General features: G+C 46.0%; 1 protein-coding gene across 1 annotated transcript; it reads left to right on the top strand.

Moving 5' to 3' along the window:
- The first annotated feature begins 3,090 nt into the window (after nt 1-3,090).
- LOC143955806 (uncharacterized) lies at nt 3,091-15,661 on the top strand. The gene is made up of 2 exons (XM_077465926.1): nt 3,091-3,293; nt 14,412-15,661. The coding sequence occupies exons 1-2, from the start codon at nt 3,209-3,211 to the stop codon at nt 15,566-15,568; spliced, it is 1,242 nt and encodes a 413-aa protein (XP_077322052.1). The 5' UTR covers nt 3,091-3,208; the 3' UTR covers nt 15,569-15,661.
- Nucleotides 15,662-19,937: the final 4,276 nt, after the last annotated feature.

Raw genomic sequence — 19,937 nt, 5'->3', positions numbered from 1 at the left:
TCTCCACTCCTCATCTCTCCACTCCTCATCTCTCCACTCCTCATCTCTCCACTCCTCATCTCTCCACTCCTCATCTCTCCACTCCTCATCTCTCCACTCCTCATCTCTCCACTCCTCATCTCACCCCTTCAGATTCCTCACCTATCACTAGCTTACTATCTGACATATCAGTCTGGATGTCTCATCACTTCCTCAACCTCCGTTGCTTGTAATATTTCCTGTGAATGCTAGCCAGCAATACAAAGGCTTCAAGGTAGTCTCCTGTTATTAATATAAAAAATGGTTTTAAATGTGTTTAAATAAATGTTTATATTTATTATTTAGAACTCGGCTGGTAGTAATAGTCCTTTCACCCGATGGAGATGATGTAACGGGGAATAGGAGACTCCTGGCTTGGAAGACTTCATAGAGCTCACACAACCATTTATCTTCTCTTTGGTAATCAGAATACGGCCACGGTCAACACTTCCAAAGGTGGCTTTTCATTCTGCAGTATACTGGTTCTTGGAGATAATAAAATTGCTATAACATTTCTACTTTTTGACCCATCTATGAAGAGGAGTGTCCTGTAGAGATCACATGACCAACACAAGCAGGATGGAGGAAGACTGGAGTCAAAGGATGGAGAGGATATTAAACCTCACCCTGGAGATCATCTACCTGCTCTCTGGAAAGGTGAGGAGGATTCTGGGAGGTCACATGACATCACTCTTATCTCTATTAATAAAACACAGACCTGACCGGAGAGGTGAGGAGGATTCTGGGAGGTCACATGACATCACTCTCATCTCTATTAATAAAACACAGACCTGACCGGAGAGGTGAGGGGGATTCTGGGAGGTCACATGACATCACTCTTATCTCTATTAATAAAACACAGACCTGCCCGGAGAGGTGAGGAGGATTCTGGGAGGTCACATGACATCACTCTCATCTCTATTAATAAAACACAGACCTGACCGGAGAGGTGAGGAGGATTCTGGGAGGTCACATGACATCACTCTTATCTCTATTAATAAAACACAGACCTGACCGGAGAGGTGAGGAGGATTCTGGGAGGTCACATGACATCACTCTGGTCTAGTGTGGTCAGTAGTCCATGTTCTTCTTGTAGATGATGTCAGATGATTGATGTCGGTTTATCTTTCTCCTGATCTGTAGGATTATGTTGTAGTGAAGAAGTCTAGTGGGGAGCCAATCTCAGGAGGATGGAGCAGGACCCAGAGCCCCACCATGGTGCCTCCCCCTCCATCCCCCATACGTGAGAGGAGCAAAGAGCAGAAGATCCTGGAACTGACCACCATGATGGTCCATCTGCTGACAGGAGAGGTGAGGAGGATTCTGGGACATTATCCAGTAACAGACAAGGGATGTGTCTGGATGGTGACTGTATCATTGTGTGTGTCAGGTTCCTATAAGGTGTCAGGATGTCACTGTCTATTTCTCCATGGAGGAGTGGGAGTATTTAGAAGGACACAAGGATCTCTACAAGGACGTCATGATGGACAATCAGCCGCCCCTCACATCACCGGGTAAGAGGAGACTTTATTGTAAAGGAGAGAGCAGTACGGAGGCTCCACCCATCCCCCATCATCTGATAAACACATAGAAACAATGTATTCAGTCAGTGTGTGTGTTTCCTACAGATGGATCCAGTAATGGGAACCCACCAGAGAGATGTCCCCGTCCTCTGTATTCCCGGGATTCCACACAGGAAGGTCACACCATCCCCCACCATCATCAGGTAGATGAGGAACAATCACTGATAGTATCATTAGGATCTGTACATTATCTGCATTGTTACCATTGATGTCATTTTTATTATATATTCAGAGTGGAAACCTGAGAGATCCTAAAGTTGAGGTTAAAGAAGAGATAAAAGAGGAGGATGATGAGGATGGGGGGATGGAGGAAGAACACAAAGATCTGTACCAGGACACCATGGTGGAGTCATCCAGATACAGGAACCCACCAGAGAGATGTCCCCGTCCTCTGTATTCCTGGGATTCCACACAGGAAGGTCACATTATCCCTCATTATCAGGTAGATGAGGGACAATTATTGGTAATCCTGATTTGTACACAATCATGTTTGTTACAATGAATGTTTTTAATATATTCAGAGTGGAAACCTCGAGGATTACAACATTATTGTTAAAGAGGAGGATGAGGAGTATGGGGTGATGGAGTATTTAGAAGAACACGAGGAGCTCTACAAGGACGTTATGATAGAGAATCAGCAGCCTTTGAGTTTTGTGAAGAATGAGAAGAAGGAATTTCCCGGGAATGAGAAGATATTGAATCTCACCCTGGAGGTCCTCAGCCTGCTGACTAGAGAGGTGGGTGAAATGAAGGGGTTAATATTTGATTTCCACTGGGATGTATTTTGTTCAAATTCCTAATAAAGCAACTTGTGCTTTTGCCAATGAGACAGGTTTTCTTTAACCCCCCCCCCCACCCCAAAATATTCTGGTCTCTCGTTCTGTCCAGCATTGGAAGCCATGATGTGTTCCTCCAACATGTCCTACTCCATCTCTACTCCCATTACTCCAACCTTTGTCACCAGCACTGTGCTGTACATTCTATACTCCATACTGCTCCACAGCGGACACTGTGCCGTATGTTTCTATACTGCTTTAGATTCTATACCGTGCTGTACTTTCCATATTCCATACTGGTCCACCACGTTTTATGCTCCGCACTTCTCCACATGGCACACCATTTTCTTCATTCCACATTTCACATTGATCCACAGTCTGCCCTCTGATGTATACCTGTACTCTACTGGTGCCCCCCTTGCCAGACAGCAGATTGCTTTAATTTTCATACTCCTGTGCTGGAACGGGCACAATTTTAGGGTGAGGGAAGGTGGGACAGTAACATTTCTCCTTCTATAACCCAGGACTGTGAAGTGGTGATGAAGAAATCTGAACATAACACAAGGAGGAGACATCTCCAAACCTCAACAAGACAGAGGAGAGGCCAGAACCTCATTACCACCCCCCCACCTCCACCCCTCACACCTGAGAGACAGAATGAGCAGAAGATCCTGGAGCTGACCACCATGATGGTCCATCTGCTGACAGGAGAGGTGAGGAGGATTCTGGGACATTATCCAGTAACAGACAAGGGATGTGTCTGGATGGTGACTGTATCATTGTGTGTGTCAGGTTCCTATAAGGTGTCAGGATGTCACTGTCTATTTCTCCATGGAGGAGTGGGAGTATTTAGAAGGACACAAGGATCTCTACAAGGACGTCATGATGGACAATCAGCCGCCCCTCACATCACCGGGTAAGAGAAGACTTTATTGTAAAGGAGAGAGCAGTACGGAGGCTCCACCTAGACTCCCCATCCAACAAATGAGGAGGAGATACTGGACACCATATGAAAGGTCCATCTCCATTCCTCAATATAACGTCATGTTCCCAACAAATGAGGAGGAGATACTGGACACCATATGAAAGGTCCATCTCCATTCCTCAATATAACGTCATGTTCCCAACAAATGAGGAGGAGATACTGGACACCATATGAAAGGTCCATCTCCATTCCTCAATATAACGTCATGTTCCCAACAAATGGGGAGGAGATACTGGACACCATATGAAAGGTCCATCTTCATTCCTCCAATATAACGTCATGTTCCCAACAAATGAGGAGGAGATACTGGACACCATATGAAAGGTCCATCTCCATTCCTCAATATAACGTCATGTTCCCAACAAATGAGGAGGAGATACTGGACACCATATGAAAGGTCCATCTCCATTCCTCAATATAACGTCATGTTCCCAACAAATGGGGAGGAGATACTGGACACCATATGAAAGGTCCATCTCCATTCCTCCAATATAACGTCATGTTCCCAACAAATGAGGAGGAGATACTGGACACCATATGAAAGGTCCATCTTCATTCCTCCAATATAACGTCATGTTCCCAACAAATGAGGAGGAGATACTGGACACCATATGAAAGGTCCATCTCCATTCCTCAATATAACGTCATGTTCCCAACAAATGAGGAGGAGATACTGGACACCATATGAAAGGTCCATCTCCATTCCTCAATATAACGTCATGTTCCCAACAAATGGGGAGGAGATACTGGACACCATATGAAAGGTCCATCTCCATTCCTCCAATATAACGTCATGTTCCCAACAAATGAGGAGGAGATACTGGACACCATATGAAAGGTTCATCTCCATTCCTCAATATAACGTCATGTTCCCAACAAATGAGGAGGAGATACTGGACACCATATGAAAGGTCCATCTCCATTCCTCCAATATAACGTCATGTTCCCAACAAATGAGGAGGAGATACTGGACACCATATGAAAGGTCCATCTCCATTCCTCAATATAACGTCATGTTCCCAACAAATGAGGAGGAGATACTGGACACCATATGAAAGGTCCATCTCCATTCCTCCAATATAACGTCATGTTCCCAACAAATGAGGAGGAGATACTGGACACCATATGAAAGGTCCATCTCCATTCCTCAATATAACGTCATGTTCCCAACAAATGAGGAGGAGATACTGGACACCATATGAAAGGTCCATCTCCATTCCCCAATATAACGTCATGTTCCCAACAAATGAGGAGGAGATACTGGACACCATATGAAAGGTCCATCTCCATTCCTCAATATAACGTCATGTTCCCAACAAATGAGGAGGAGATACTGGACACCATATGAAAGGTCCATCTCCATTCCTCAATATAACGTCATGTTCCCAACAAATGAGGAGGAGATACTGGACACCATATGAAAGGTCCATCTCCATTCCTCAATATAACGTCATGTTCCCAACAAATGAGGAGGAGATACTGGACACCATATGAAAGGTCCATCTCCATTCCTCAATATAACGTCATGTTCCCTACAAATGAGGGGGAGATACTGGACATCATATGAAAGGTCCATCTCCATTCCTCAATATAACGTCATGTTCCCAACAAATGAGGAGGAGATACTGGACACCATATGAAAGGTCCATCTCCATTCCTCCAATATAACGTCATGTTCCCAACAAATGAGGAGGAGATACTGGACACCATATGAAAGGTCCATCTCCATTCCTCAATATAATGTCATGTTCCCAACAAATGAGGAGGAGATACTGGACACCATATGAAAGGTCCATCTCCATTCCTCCAATATAACGTCATGTTCCCAACAAATGAGGAGGAGATACTGGACACCATATGAAAGGTCCATCTCCATTCCTCAATATAACGTCATGTTCCCAACAAATGAGGAGGAGATACTGGACACCATATGAAAGGTCCATCTCCATTCCTCAATATAACGTCATGTTCCCAACAAATGAGGAGGAGATACTGGACACCATATGAAAGGTCCATCTCCATTCCTCAATATAACGTCATGTTCCCAACAAATGAGGAGGAGATACTGGACACCATATGAAAGGTCCATCTCCATTCCTCAATATAACGTCATGTTCCCAACAAATGAGGAGGAGATACTGGACATCATATGAAAGGTCCATCTCCATTCCTCAATATAACGTCATGTTCCCAACAAATGAGGAGGAGATACTGGACACCATATGAAAGATCCATCTCCATTCCTCAATATAACGTCATGTTCCCAACAAATGAGGAGGAGATACTGGACATCATATGAAAGGTCCATCTCCATTCCTCAATATAACGTCATGTTCCCAACAAATGAGGAGGAGATACTGGACATCATATGAAAGGTCCATCTCCATTCCTCAATATAACGTCATGTTCCCAACAAATGAGGAGGAGATACTGGACACCATATGAAAGGTCCATCTCCATTCCTCAATATAACGTCATGTTCCCAACAAATGAGGAGGAGATACTGGACACCATATGGAAGGTCCATCTCTATTCCTCAATATAACGTCATGTTCCCAACAAATGAGGAGGAGATACTGGACACCATATGAAAGGTCCATCTCCATTCCTCCAATATAACGTCATGTTCCCTACAAATGAGGAGGAGATACTGGACATCATATGAAAGGTCCATCTCCATTCCTCAATATAACGTCATGTTCCCAACAAATGAGGAGGAGATACTGGACTCCATATGAAAGGTCCATCTCCATTCCTCAATATAACGTCATGTTCCCAACAAATGAGGAGGAGATACTGGACACCATATGAAAGGTCCATCTCCATTCCTCAATATAACGTCATGTTCCCAACAAATGAGGAGGAGATACTGGACACCATATGAAAGGTCCATCTCCATTCCTCAATATAACGTCATGTTCCCAATAGGGATGGGCTGTATGTTTTGAGTACGTAAGTTCAACTCAAACATCAGTTGTTCGTAGGCAAATTTGAGCACGGCGGAGCGACCCACAATACACTGCGAGATCGCAGTGCAGATATAGCTGCTGATTGGCCAAAGAATGCACCTGACCTGCATGTTTTGGCCAATCATAGCGCTGTCAGAGCCACGATCCTGCCTTTGGCCAATCATGGCTCAGGGGCTAAATCCATGCCCACACTATATAAGGCTGCTTACACGGCGGTGTGTATGTAGTGTGTTAATGTGGAGATAGATTAGGCAGGTTAGTTAGTGGCATGCAGGCAATGTAGTACAGTAAATATAAATATATATATAATACAGTGCAGGCGGTGTACAGTATATAATGCAGTGTGGTCAGTGTACAGTATATAATACAGTGCAGTCGGTGTACAGTATATAATACAGTGCAGTCAGTGTACAGTATATAATACAGTGCAGGCGGTGTACAGTATCTACTACAATGCAGTCAATGTACACAGTATATAACAGTGTGTACAGTATATAATACAGTGCAGTCATTATTCAACCACAGTGTCTGTTTGATGCTGCTGGAGGATGCGCAGCCATTTGAAGTCTCCAATGTTGGTTCCCAGGTTGAGGAAGGGGGTAATGTGATCCTACAGAGAGGGGGTGCCACAGAAGGACAAGAAACTAGCAGTCATGTTCCCCCAGCTGCAGCATACTGCCAAGTTTGCTCCAGTGATGAGGACGGAGGGGATGATGAGGTCATTGACTGTACTTGGGTGCCTTATAGAAGAGAGGAGGAAAGTGAGGAGGATGTCCTCCAAAGGCCAGCTTAAGGGAAGCCACCCTATTGCATCACACCACAGAGCTTCATAGGTGCAGGGCGCTGCTGGCTCCCTGCTGACTTCCAAAGTTCATCAGTATGGACTTTTTTAAACACATGCAGAAGATCACACCATTGCGTGGCCAGAACACCACATGCTTGACAAGACATATAATGACCTGTCACGCAGTCCATTGGCAACAGCACTTGAAAAGTCCACATCATAAAAAAGGCGGACTTCTCCTTGCTCCTCTTCTGGGATCTCAACTACTATAATACCTCAAGTCCTCTCAAAAACCGGCACTGAGAGGACTGAAGGTATAGCAATAGGTGCCACAAGTACTTGCAGCCAATCTGCTAGCAGTACACCACCAGTTGATTTCAGCAGGTATATTTCGCTACTTTGGTTGCTGAACCTTAAAAAAATAAATGATGTCCCAGCCATCCACACGCTCAGGGTCTAAATGCTAGCTTGGCCAAATTAATAGCACTTCAACTACTGCCTTTTCAGCTGGTAGACTCTGCCCCTTTCCTGAATTTGTGGAATGTGCTGTACCACAGTGACGGGTTCCAAAAAGACATTTTTCATGTAAGGCCATTCCAGCTCTCTACTGTCATGTGAAAGGCAATGTTTTTGCCTCGTTGGACAGGGCAGTCAGCAGTAAGGTTCACATTACCGCTGACTCATGGTCAAGCAGGCATGGTGAGGGACGCTACCTTTCATTCATGGTGCACTGGGTACTTCTGCTGGCAGCTGGAAAGGATGCAGGACAGGGTTCCACCACCACACCTCTAAAAAGCTGGTGGTGATTCTGCCACATCTGTCTGAGCATTCAGGCTAAATGATGCCATGCAGTGCTTCAGTTGGTCTGCCTAGGGGACAGGAGCCACACTGGGGCAGAGATTCTATCAGTTCTACAGTTGCAGGCTCAGAGGTGGTTGACACCACGGCAGCTTGAGCCAGGAATTTATGTATGTGACAATTGCACCAACCTTCTCTCCGTCCTTCCTTATGGACACTTGACACATGTTCCATGCTTGGCACACATCCTGAATTTGGCGGTGCAGTGTTTCTGGACCAGGTACCCAGGCTTACAAGATCTTCTGAGGCAGGCCAGAAAAGTCTGTGGGCATTTCCGGTGGTCATACAATGACAGTGCTCCGCTGGCTGACATTCAACGGGAATTCAACCTGCCCACCAACCGCCTCATTAGTGACAAGCCCACCAGGTGGAACTCAACATTGGCAATGCTGCAGTGGCTGCACACACAGCAAAGAGCCATCAATGAGTAACTGTGTGAGTATGGCACCAGGACAGGCTCGGAGGAGCTTGACTTCTTTGTGCTACGCTAGTGGGTACTGATAAAGGATGCATGCACTTTCCTATCACCATTTGAGGAGGCCAAAAGGATGGTGAGCAGCGACAATGCATGCATCAGTGACACTGTCCCTCTAGTCTTCCTGCTGGAGCACACACTTTGTGGAATCATAGACCGGGCACTTGAGGCAGAACAGCGGGAGGAAGAGGAGGACTTCCTTTCCTCTCAAGGCCCCCTTTATGCAGATTCCAATCCTGCGGGCCCGCCAAACACACAAGAAGAGGATTGTGTCGGCATGGATGTAGAGCATAACACGCAGCAGTCTTCAAGGGATGATTTTCAGTCCCCAGAAACCCAAGGGGTTGTACGTGGCTGGGAGGACATAATAACTAACAATGTCATCCTTAGTGACCCATAGGACTCAGAATCTCATGCCTCTTCAAACTTACGCTGCATGGTCTCCCTGATTCTGCAAAGCCTGTGAAAGGACCCTAGGATTTGTGATATCAAGGAGAGGGATCATTACTGGCTGGCAACCCTTCTTGATTCACATTAAAAGTGTAAAGTTGCAGAGCTCATCCTGTCTTCGCAGAGGGAGCAGAGAATGAAACATCTTCAGGACGCCTTGAAAAGAAGTTTCTGTAACGCCTTTCCAGACGCTGGGAGGTTACCATTTCCTGTACAATGAGTTTCTGAGGCTTTGTTCGGGTCAGAGGAAGAGCGGTGGAGAAGGTGGCTGGCTGACCGATGCCTTTAAACAATTCTTTAGTCCTCAGTGCCTAGGGTCAAGAGTAGACTTGGAGACCTTTCCAACAGAGCATCCACTGGGTTACTGGGTATTGAGGATGGACCACTGGCCAGAACGTGCTCAATATGCAACTGAGCTACTGTCCTGCAACTGTCCTGCATTCAGCGTGCTTTCTGAACAGACATTCAGTGCTGCTGGATGGTTTGTAATGGATCAAAGAGTGTGTCTGTCCACAGACTCCGTTGATAGGCTGACATTTATCAAAATGAATCAGTCCTGGATCAGCATCTATCAAGCCCCTGATGCTGATGAATATGCTAGAGATCTTGAATCCCTTAAAGACTGCCTATGCTGCTTATTCTACCCCTGAATCTTGATTATGCTAGCTTCCAACGATTTTTTCGGTTTAGGGTACCACCAATGCCAAATTTTTCTGCACCTGTTTAATGGGCTTGTAATTAGAATCGCTTCCCAAATTTTTAACAGCGCTCGTTCCTGCATCCAACAAGGGTAACTGTGAGGGGTAACAGTGTTCTTTGGTGACCTTGGGCCTGTGTTCCAGTGTGGACGGGACCCTCGTACAAACCACAGGGGTTTCCTGGACAGGAGGAGCAAGAGACAATAGCAGGAGAGAGCACTGCCAGGCAAGTCCCCAGGGAGAGGAACAAATGGTCGCAGCCCGGAGGGCTGGTGAGGGACATGCACAGACCTGAGAGAACTGGGAGGATGCAGTCTGGGATGGGTGCAGAGCCAGGGGAATGGACTGTGGTGTCATGGGAAGTGGAGAAGGGCAGCTGCAACCAGGGGAGCAGGCAGGGCCTGAAGATGGCTGACTGGGCTCAGTAGCTGCATGTAGGACAGCTAGCACCAGAGACTTTCTATCTTGCTATACAGGCAGGGACTGTGGGCCTGGCCCCTATAGTAAAGGGCTATTGCGAAGGCTTTGGCGGAGCCAGTATCAGGCTTATCCACTTTGTGCTAACTGTGCCTGAACATTAGAGTGGAAGCGATGTGCAGGAGAGGAGTGTGTATAGTTGTTCCAGCAAGTTCTCCAAAATGCCATTGGGCATCCCATACTTCCTATACCCCATGCAAGTTCAAATCCCACAATAAAACATAAAAACAAGCACATGGGCTATTTTTGTCTTGGAGTGTCTGAGAGGTGAACGCCGGGCCAGGCAGGGTGACAGGTGGGCCACAGCACTTAGCAGCCCCTACGGGGGTACCGCAATCTATAAAAAAAAATGGCGTGGCCCCCCCCTCCCAAAAAAAATCCATACCAGGCCCTTTGGACCTGGAATAGATTTTAATGGGAACTCCACTCCAAGGGGAACTCCACACCAAATCTTGAAAAACATTGGCATAGGGGCCTTTCCAAAATCCATACCAGACCCTTATCCGAGCATGCAGCCTGGAGGTCAGGATGCCTCTGAACCATACCAGGCCACATGCCCTCAACATGAGTGGGTAGGTGCTTTGGGGCAGGGGGGGGGGGGCTCTGTACTGCTCAACCCAAAGCACCTTGTTCCCTGGAGCCGACAATACATTACAGCTGCAAGCAAGTTTAAATGACAGTTTTTTACTTTAGAAATGTCATTATTGCTTCGGCATGTTCTACACATCGCACAGATGTACCATTTTACAGGCAGATTAAGAGGACCCCACAGGCACGATATTTAAAGGAATTTTTCATTTTTGTTGTTTCACGTTAAGCATTATTTAAATTACTGCTCCTGAAAAAACAGTCAGTTTTAAAAACTTTTTATAGCATATGGGGACCCAGGGCAGTACCTGGGTCCCCATACACTTTTTTAAAGAAATTACTTGCATAAAAGCCTTGTCTCATAGACTTTTATAGGGTTTGCATGTTCACTAGAACCTTTTGCCTGTTCGCAGTGTTCTGGTGCGAACCAAACCGGGGGTGGGGGGGGGGGTGTTCGGCCCATCCCTAGTTCCCAACAAATGAGGAGGAGATACTGGACACCATATGAAAGGTCCATCTCCATTCCTCCAATATAACGTCATGTTCCCAACAAATGAGGAGGAGATACTGGACACCATATGAAAGGTCCATCTCCATTCCTCCAATATAACGTCATGTTCCCAACAAATGAGGAGGAGATACTGGACACCATATGAAAGGTCCATCTCCATTCCTCAATATAACGTCATGTTCCCAACAAATGAGGAGGAGATACTGGACACCATATGAAAGGTCCATCTCCATTCCTCCAATATAACATCGTGTTCCCAACAAATGAGGAGGAGATACTGGACACCATATGAAAGGTCCATCTCCATTCCTCAATATAACGTCATGTTCCCAACAAATGAGGAGGAGATACTGGACATCATATGAAAGGTCCATCTCCATTCCTCAATATAACGTCATGTTCCCAACAAATGAGGGGGAGATACTGGACACCATATGAAAGGTCCATCTCCATTCCTCAATATAACGTCATGTTCCCAACAAATGAGGAGGAGATACTGGACGCCATATGAAAGGTCCATCTCCATTCCTCAATATAACGTCATGTTCCCAACAAATGAGGAGGAGATACTGGACACCATATGAAAGGTCCATCTCCATTCCCCAATATAACGTCATGTTCCCAACAAATGAGGAGGAGATACTGGACGCCATATGAAAGGTCCATCTCCATTCCTCCAATATAACGTCATGTTCCCAACAAATGAGGAGGAGATACTGGACACCATATGAAAGGTCCATCTCCATTCCCCAATATAACGTCATGTTCCCAACAAATGAGGAGGAGATACTGGACGCCATATGAAAGGTCCATCTCCATTCCCCAATATAACGTCATGTTCCCAACAAATGAGGGGGAGATACTGGACACCATATGAAAGGTCCATCTCCATTCCTCAATATAACGTCATGTTCCCAACAAATGAGGAGGAGATACTGGACGCCATATGAAAGGTCCATCTCCATTCCTCCAATATAACGTCATGTTCCCAACAAATGAGGAGGAGATACTGGACACCATATGAAAGATCCATCTCCATTCCTCAATATAACGTCATGTTCCCAACAAATGAGGAGGAGATACTGGACACCATATGAAAGATCCATCTCCATTCCTCCAATATAACGTCATGTTCCCAACAAATGAGGAGGAGATACTGGACACCATATGAAAGGTCCATCTCCATTCCTCAATATAACGTCATGTTCCCAACAAATGAGGAGGAGATACTGGACACCATATGAAAGGTCCATCTCCATTCCTCCAATATAACGTCATGTTCCCAACAAATGAGGAGGAGATACTGGACATCATATGAAAGGTCCATCTCCATTCCTCAATATAACGTCATGTTCCCAACAAATGAGGAGGAGATACTGGACACCATATGAAAGGTCCATCTCCATTCCTCAATATAACGTCATGTTCCCAACAAATGAGGAGGAGATACTGGACATCATATGAAAGGTCCATCTCCATTCCTCAATATAACGTCATGTTCCCAACAAATGAGGAGGAGATACTGGACATCATATGAAAGGTCCATCTCCATTCCTCAATATGACGTCATGTTCCCAACAAATGAGGAGGAGATACTGGACACCATATGAAAGGTCCATCTCCATTCCTCAATATAACGTCATGTTCCCAACAAATGAGGAGGAGATACTGGACGCCATATGAAAGGTCCATCTCCATTCCTCAATATAACGTCATGTTCCCAACAAATGAGGAGGAGATACTGGACACCATATGAAAGGTCCATCTCCATTCCTCCAATATAACGTCATGTTCCCAACAAATGAGGAGGAGATACTGGACATCATATGAAAGGTCCATCTCCATTCCTCCAATATAACGTCATGTTCCCAACAAATGAGGAGGAGATACTGGACACCATATGAAAGGTCCATCTCCATTCCTCAATATAACGTCATGTTCCCAACAAATGAGGAGGAGATACTGGACACCATATGAAAGGTCCATCTCCATTCCTCAATATAACGTCATGTTCCCAACAAATGAGGAGGAGATACTGGACACCATATGAAAGGTCCATCTCCATTCCTCAATATAACGTCATGTTCCCAACAAATGAGGAGGAGATACTGGACACCATATGAAAGGTCCATCTTCATTCCTCCAATATAACGTCATGTTCCCAACAAATGAGGGGGAGATACTGGACACCATATGAAAGGTCCATCTCCATTCCTCCAATATAACGTCATGTTCCCAACAAATGAGGAGGAGATACTGGACTCCATATGAAAGGTCCATCTCCATTCCTCAATATAACGTCATGTTCCCAACAAATGAGGAGGAGATACTGGACACCATATGAAAGGTCCATCTCCATTCCTCAATATAACGTCATGTTCCCAACAAATGAGGAGGAGATACTGGACACCATATGAAAGGTCCATCTTCATTCCTCCAATATAACGTCATGTTCCCAACAAATGAGGGGGAGATACTGGACACCATATGAAAGGTCCATCTCCATTCCTCCAATATAACGTCATGTTCCCAACAAATGAGGAGGAGATACTGGACACCATATGAAAGGTCCATCTCCATTCCTCAATATAACGTCATGTTCCCAACAAATGAGGAGGAGATACTGGACACCATATGAAAGGTCCATCTCCATTCCTCCAATATAACGTCATGTTCCCAACAAATGAGGTGGAGATACTGGACACCATATGAAAGGTCCATCTCCATTCCTCAATATAACGTCATGTTCCCAACAAATGAGGAGGAGATACTGGACACCATATGAAAGGTCCATCTCCATTCCCCAATATAACGTCATGTTCCCAACAAATGAGGAGGAGATACTGGACACCATATGAAAGGTCCATCTCCATTCCTCAATATAACGTCATGTTCCCAACAAATGAGGAGGAGATACTGGTCACCATATGAAAGGTCCATCTCCATTCCTCAATATAACGTCATGTTCCCAACAAATGAGGAGGAGATACTGGACACCATATGAAAGGTCCATCTCCATTCCTCAATATAACGTCATGTTCCCAACAAATGAGGAGGAGATACTGGACACCATATGAAAGGTCCATCTCCATTCCTCAATATAACGTCATGTTCCCAACAAATGAGGAGGAGATACTGGACACCATATGAAAGGTCCTCCTCCATTCCTCAGATCTGTGTTGCGAACGATTGAAATTTGTTTGTTGATGATAAATAATAATAATATTTCTTTCTAACAGATGAATGTGATGTTGGGAATTCCTCAGAGGGGTCTCAGGTCTCATCTGATTATGACGAAGAAGAATATGGATCCAAAACCAAATCTCGGGGAGTAAAGACTTATCTGTGCCCGGAGTGCGGTCATAGTTTTAGACGGAAGAGTAATCTGCAAAGACACGTGAGAGTTCACACCGGTGAGACTTACCCCTGTAAAGAGTGCGGGAAATGTTTTTCGCGGAGCGATAGACTCACAGAACACCTGAGGAACCACACCGGGGAAAAGCTGCATACTTGTACAAAGTGCGGGAAAAGTTTTTCGCGGAAATATAGACTCATCAGACACCTGAAGACCCACACAGATGATAACCCGCATCCCTGTCCAGACTGCGGCCAGAGCTCCAATCAGATTGGTGGTCTTTGCAGCCATCAGAAAATTAACATGACCAGGAGAACTCATTCATGTTCGGAGTGCGGGATTACTTTTGATACTCTAACCGAATTTACCATTCACCAGAGAGCCCACGCCGGTAAGGAGATCTTCTCCTGCTCAGAGTGCGGGATATTGTGTGTAAGTAAATCCCGTCTTATTATCCACCAGAGAAGTCACACCGGTGAGAAGCCCTATTCCTGCTCCCAATGCCAGAAAGGATTCGTAGTGAAGTCAGAACTTATCATCCACCAGAGAAGTCACACTGGTGAGTTGCCTTTTTCATGCCCAGAGTGCGGGAAAGGTTTCACGCGGCACGGGAACCTCACCAATCACATGAAAGTCCACACACGGAAGAAGCCGTTCTCCTGTCCGGAGTGTGAAAAGTCCTTCACCCGGAAAAGTGAGTTTGTTATGCACCTGAACGATCACACGGGGGATCACCCTTTCTCATGCTCAGTGTGCGGGAAAGGTTTCTCTCATAAAGGAAAACTTCACGTACACGAGAGAATTCACACGGGTGTCACACGACAGGGGAACATAACTAATGACATGAAGGTCCACACTGGGGAAAGGCGGTTCTCCTGTCTGGAGTGCGAGAAATCCTTCTCCCGGAGAAATGAACTTGTTATGCACATGAGCGTCCACACGGGGGATTATCCTTTTTCATGCTCAGTGTGCGGGAAAGGTTTCTCTCATAGAGGAAAACTTAACGTACACGAGAGAACGCACAAGCGTGAACGACCTTAGACCTGTTCAGAGTGCGGAGAAACCTACCCGGAAAATTGACATTTCCTTCAACATCTAATTAACAACACAACAGGTGGGGGAGGGGTGGGGGGGTAGTCATGGGGTGGGGGGGGGGGCGTGGCCAGGATCTGACACCTAGCATACACATTGCGTTCCCCCCCAGCACCACCGATCCCAAGACCCGTTCTCATCCGATTACTGAACTATGAAGATCGGAACTTGATCCTAGCCTAGAACCTGCCCAAGTCTTGTTTTTAGAATGCCAAGATCTCTCGCTCTTCCCCAATTACGCTCCAGAGGTACACCAGGTACAGTAGATCCTTCACAGAGTTTCAGAAGAATCTCCAGGATAACGGCATCAACTTTAGCCTCATATCTCCCAGCCGACTCCATATCCTGGAGGGAGAGCCAACCAGATTCTTTGATGGCCCGGCTGCCGCATCCACCAGGTTGGACACCCACAAGCTCAAAACGGGGCGCCTCTGATCAGCACATGTCATTATTGGAGGCCACCTCCGTCTGGTTCAGTCGATCTTTGTGTATTCTCTCATGAAAGCTTGGGGCATTTTTTTTGTTTTTCACCACGAAAACTTAAATGCCGACCGGCTACTGAAGCCAGCCTCCAAAGTAAATGGCAACTTGGCATACAAGATATAATTGATGAGGACCGGACCGGAATTGGTATCTGTCAGAGGGAAGCCGATACGGTTCAACGAACAGACTACACTTTCTATAGGTTCCACAAATTGAACCCCGCCCCATCTTCTGCCTGTTGGTGTTGGGGGTCATAGTGATGGTGACTTTTTCCATAGACCTGCCCTTATGTCTCTCTCTTCTGGAAGGAAATGGTGGACTTCGGGCTTTGGCCCACCTTACCCAAGGCAGCACAGTGGTGTAGTGGGCGGCACAGTGGTGTAGTGGTTAGCACTCTCACCTAGCAGTAAGAAGGGTTGCTGGTTCGCATCCCAACCACGACACTACCTGTCTGGAGTTTGCATGTTCTTCCTGTGTTTGCATGGGTTTCCTCCGGGTACTCCGGTTTCCTCCCACACTCCAAAGACATGCAGGTAGGTTAATTGGCTTCTGTCCAAAATTGGCCTTAGTATATGAATGGGGACCCAGGATTATGGGCTCCTTGAGGGTAGGTACTGATGTGAGTATGCAGGGTTAGGGACAATTGTAGACACTCACTTAGGTTGAACTGGATGGACTGGTGTCTTTATTCAACCTTACTAACTATGAAACCCCAACACCGAAAATCTGCTGACTGGATCTAGTAGAAGACATGGCTTTCACTATTGCTGAGAGGACACTGCTAGGTCTACTGCTCTTTTATGCCACCATGACTTGGGGGGGAAAAAAGAAGAGCCTCCTTCTATCTTTTTTGGACACATTTGATAAACGCCAACCTTGCCCTATGTCTTGATATTCACCAATGTCTAGATCAGAGGTCTCAAACTGGCGGCCCTCCAGCTGTTACAAAACTACAAGTCCCATCATGCCTCAGCCTGTGGGATTCATGCTTGTAACTGTCAGCCTTGCAATGCCTCATGGGACTTGTAGTTTTGCAACAGCTGGAGGGACACCAGTTTGAGACCCCCTGGTCTAGATAAAGGGGCTAGAGGACCCATCAACGACTATAGATCCAGCCTCTTAAAGCTGAATTCCAGGAATTCGGCTACTTTGTAAAAACTGCAGGCATGCCATGTGTTAAGTCTAACGAGGTGCCTGCCGCTTCGAAGACATATCTCTATTATTCACATCTGACAGCTTTATTGTTCTCCGGGGAGATAGCTTACGGAGCTCCAACGCTGCTCACTGTGGCCCTCCTTCTGCCCATTCACAGAAGCCTTTGTATTATGTAAACTCATTCATAAAATAAAAAAAAGGCTTCTGGGAATGGGCCGGAGAAGGTAAGGAATGTCTTCTGCTTACTGGATCTAGTAGAAGACTGGGCTTTCACTATTGCTGAGAGGACCCTGCTAGGTCTACTATCTTTTATGCCTGGATGGCTACCACCATGACTTGGGGGGGGGAAATTAAGTGCCGCCTCCTATCGGAATCATTTGGTAAACTCTAACCTTCCTCTATATCAAGACACATATAAAAACGGGGGTTGAGGAAAAATATTCACCAGTGTCTAGATACAGTAGCTAGAGGAGCCATCAACAACTATGGATCCAGCCCATTAAAGCTGAATTCCAATAACTCGGCTACTTTGTAAAAACTGCAGGGATGCCATGAGTTAAGTCTAACGAGGAGCCGGGCCGCTTTGTAGACTTATCTCTATTATTCACATCTGACCGGTTCACTGTGCTCCAGGAAGATAGCTTATGGAGCTCCAACACTGCTCACTGTGGTCTCCGTTCCTTGAAGAGCAGGGTCGCTAGAATTGCAATGCCGTCCCCTTACCTCCTTCTGCCCATTACCAGAAGCCTTTGTATTATGTGAATTCATTCATAAAATAAAGGCTTCTGTGAATGGGCCGAAGAACGACATAGCTGCTCTGTGTCCTCCTCGCCTCTCACAGCCGAAGTGTAATAAACCTATCTCATATATTTATTACAGGTACTTATATAGCATATTCAATTTACACAATGCTTTACATATTCCCATCAGTCCCTGCCCTTAACAAGCTTACAATCTAAGGTCCCTAACTCACATTCTAGGGCCAATTTTGACTTGGTTGCAAAGTCCAGACAGGTAGTGCCATGACTGGGATAAAAACCCACGCCCCTAGTGCTGCTAGGCAGAAGTGCTAACCACTTAGCAACCATGCTGCCCATATAAGTAACAGAGATAAGTCCCGGAGGTGACATGCACCTAATTGGACCTAACTCATAGTGTGCCTGCACTTTTTGCCAAGTTGATGTATTCCTGGATTTTAGCTTTATTACTCTGAACCAGAAACATGATAAGGCCTGAACCGGATCCCTGGTCTTCAGTTCACCTTCTCGGGGGGAACACAAAACTAGGGAGATGCTCTGATATCTTCAACATTAATGTTATGGATCACTAAATTGTGTTTTGCATTGTTTTTCTTTTACTTGTAGATCGTAAATTGTCACAAGTGACCTCCCCTGCGTGGGTTGTGTCATTTGGAGTATGTGGTAACCTTATGTCTCTTAAAATCCCAATAAAAGAATGATGTTTAAAAGAAAAAAATGCTGCCCCGGAACAGAGAGCTCACCCCAGGGCCTCTCACCCCAGACTTTTGATTAGTGGACTAATAAAGGTTTTCTACACATAGCTGATCTTTGTGTTCATATTACCAAAACAAGCCTTACTGGAGGAACATCAGAACATTTTAGATATGTCTTGAGTACATTACATCACTTCTCGGTCTTTTGGCTAAGATCAAGTGTAGTATCGACTTTAGCCTTTAGGGGTGTCTCTGCTTCACAGCTAGGACGTTGAAAACCACTTCGCGTAGCTATACAAGCCATTTGGTCCTTGTGGGGTACCCTCTGCTCGGCCTTGTAGGATCGTTGATTCAATTCAGCTTCACCTACTTGCTGCTCTTGGGCAAAGGCTTGGCCCATCCAAAGGGAACGAGTTTGCGGTCTTCCCCCACTCTGCGTTACTACCTTTTGGGCAGTGAGTGAAGACGTCAAGGAACCAGAAGGAAGCCGCTTTAGAACTCCTGAAGCGACATACAACTCCTCGACCATGGGGGAGAGCAACAAGACCAGCAAGACGATGGAGAAGAACCCTGCCCCAAGCATGTCGCCGCCTCAACCACCACTCCTGCCCCGGCTGACTCCAGCCTGCCTAGACCAACCAAGCCCTACCTGCCTGCAGACGGGCTCCCAATCCTGGAGCCTTGGATGAAGCAGATTGTCGTGCTGCAGCTGAAGGAGGTGGACGGACGAGTCCCTGACATGACCCCCGGAGATCTTCGGAAAGAAGATGATCTTGGAGCAGGGGTTCAGCAAAGTGGAGACGCTCTCCGTGCAGAGCTTCACAAAAGGTATATTCTTTATAACTTTTGTTTTGTTTCAGGTCTGCAGACGATTCTGGGAGAAGGTGAAGACTTGTGGCCCGGAATCCCCTTTCCGTAACTTTGTTGCGAACTGTCAATGGGACGAAGTGCTGGTGACGGTGACCGCGAGGAGCCCCCATACCCAAGGAAAGGACATAGCCACCTACCTCCAAAAGTTCTGCATCGTGGCAAAGGACCCAGTCCGAATCCTCGATGCCGACGGCTTCTGAATAGGTAAGTGGACTGTGTTTTGCAGGCCAAGGAGAGACTCATGTGACATCCAGCACCTGCAGCCATGCTTCTCCCTGGGCAACTTTGCAGAAAGCCTCTACTACTCCAGTATGCCCCACAATTGTATCAGATGTAGCCATCCTGGACACGTAGGTA

This window comes from Lithobates pipiens, unplaced genomic scaffold (assembly GCF_037356315.1).
Source record: "Lithobates pipiens isolate NorthernLeopardFrog02 unplaced genomic scaffold, aLitPip1_a1.2 Scaffold_35, whole genome shotgun sequence".
In the NCBI taxonomy this organism is placed as follows: domain Eukaryota; kingdom Metazoa; phylum Chordata; class Amphibia; order Anura; family Ranidae; genus Lithobates; species Lithobates pipiens.
This window is presented reverse-complemented; position numbering and strand designations above follow the sequence as displayed.

Excerpts from the sequence above, each read along its gene's own strand:
- LOC143955806 (XM_077465926.1), top strand. The coding sequence starts at position 3,209 with ATGGAGGAGTGGGAGTATTTAGAAGGACACAAGGATCTCTACAAGGAC. Across the intron at positions 3,294-14,411 it reads GCCGCCCCTCACATCACCGG|ATGAATGTGATGTTGGGAAT; the intron begins GTAAGAGAAGAC and ends TCTTTCTAACAG.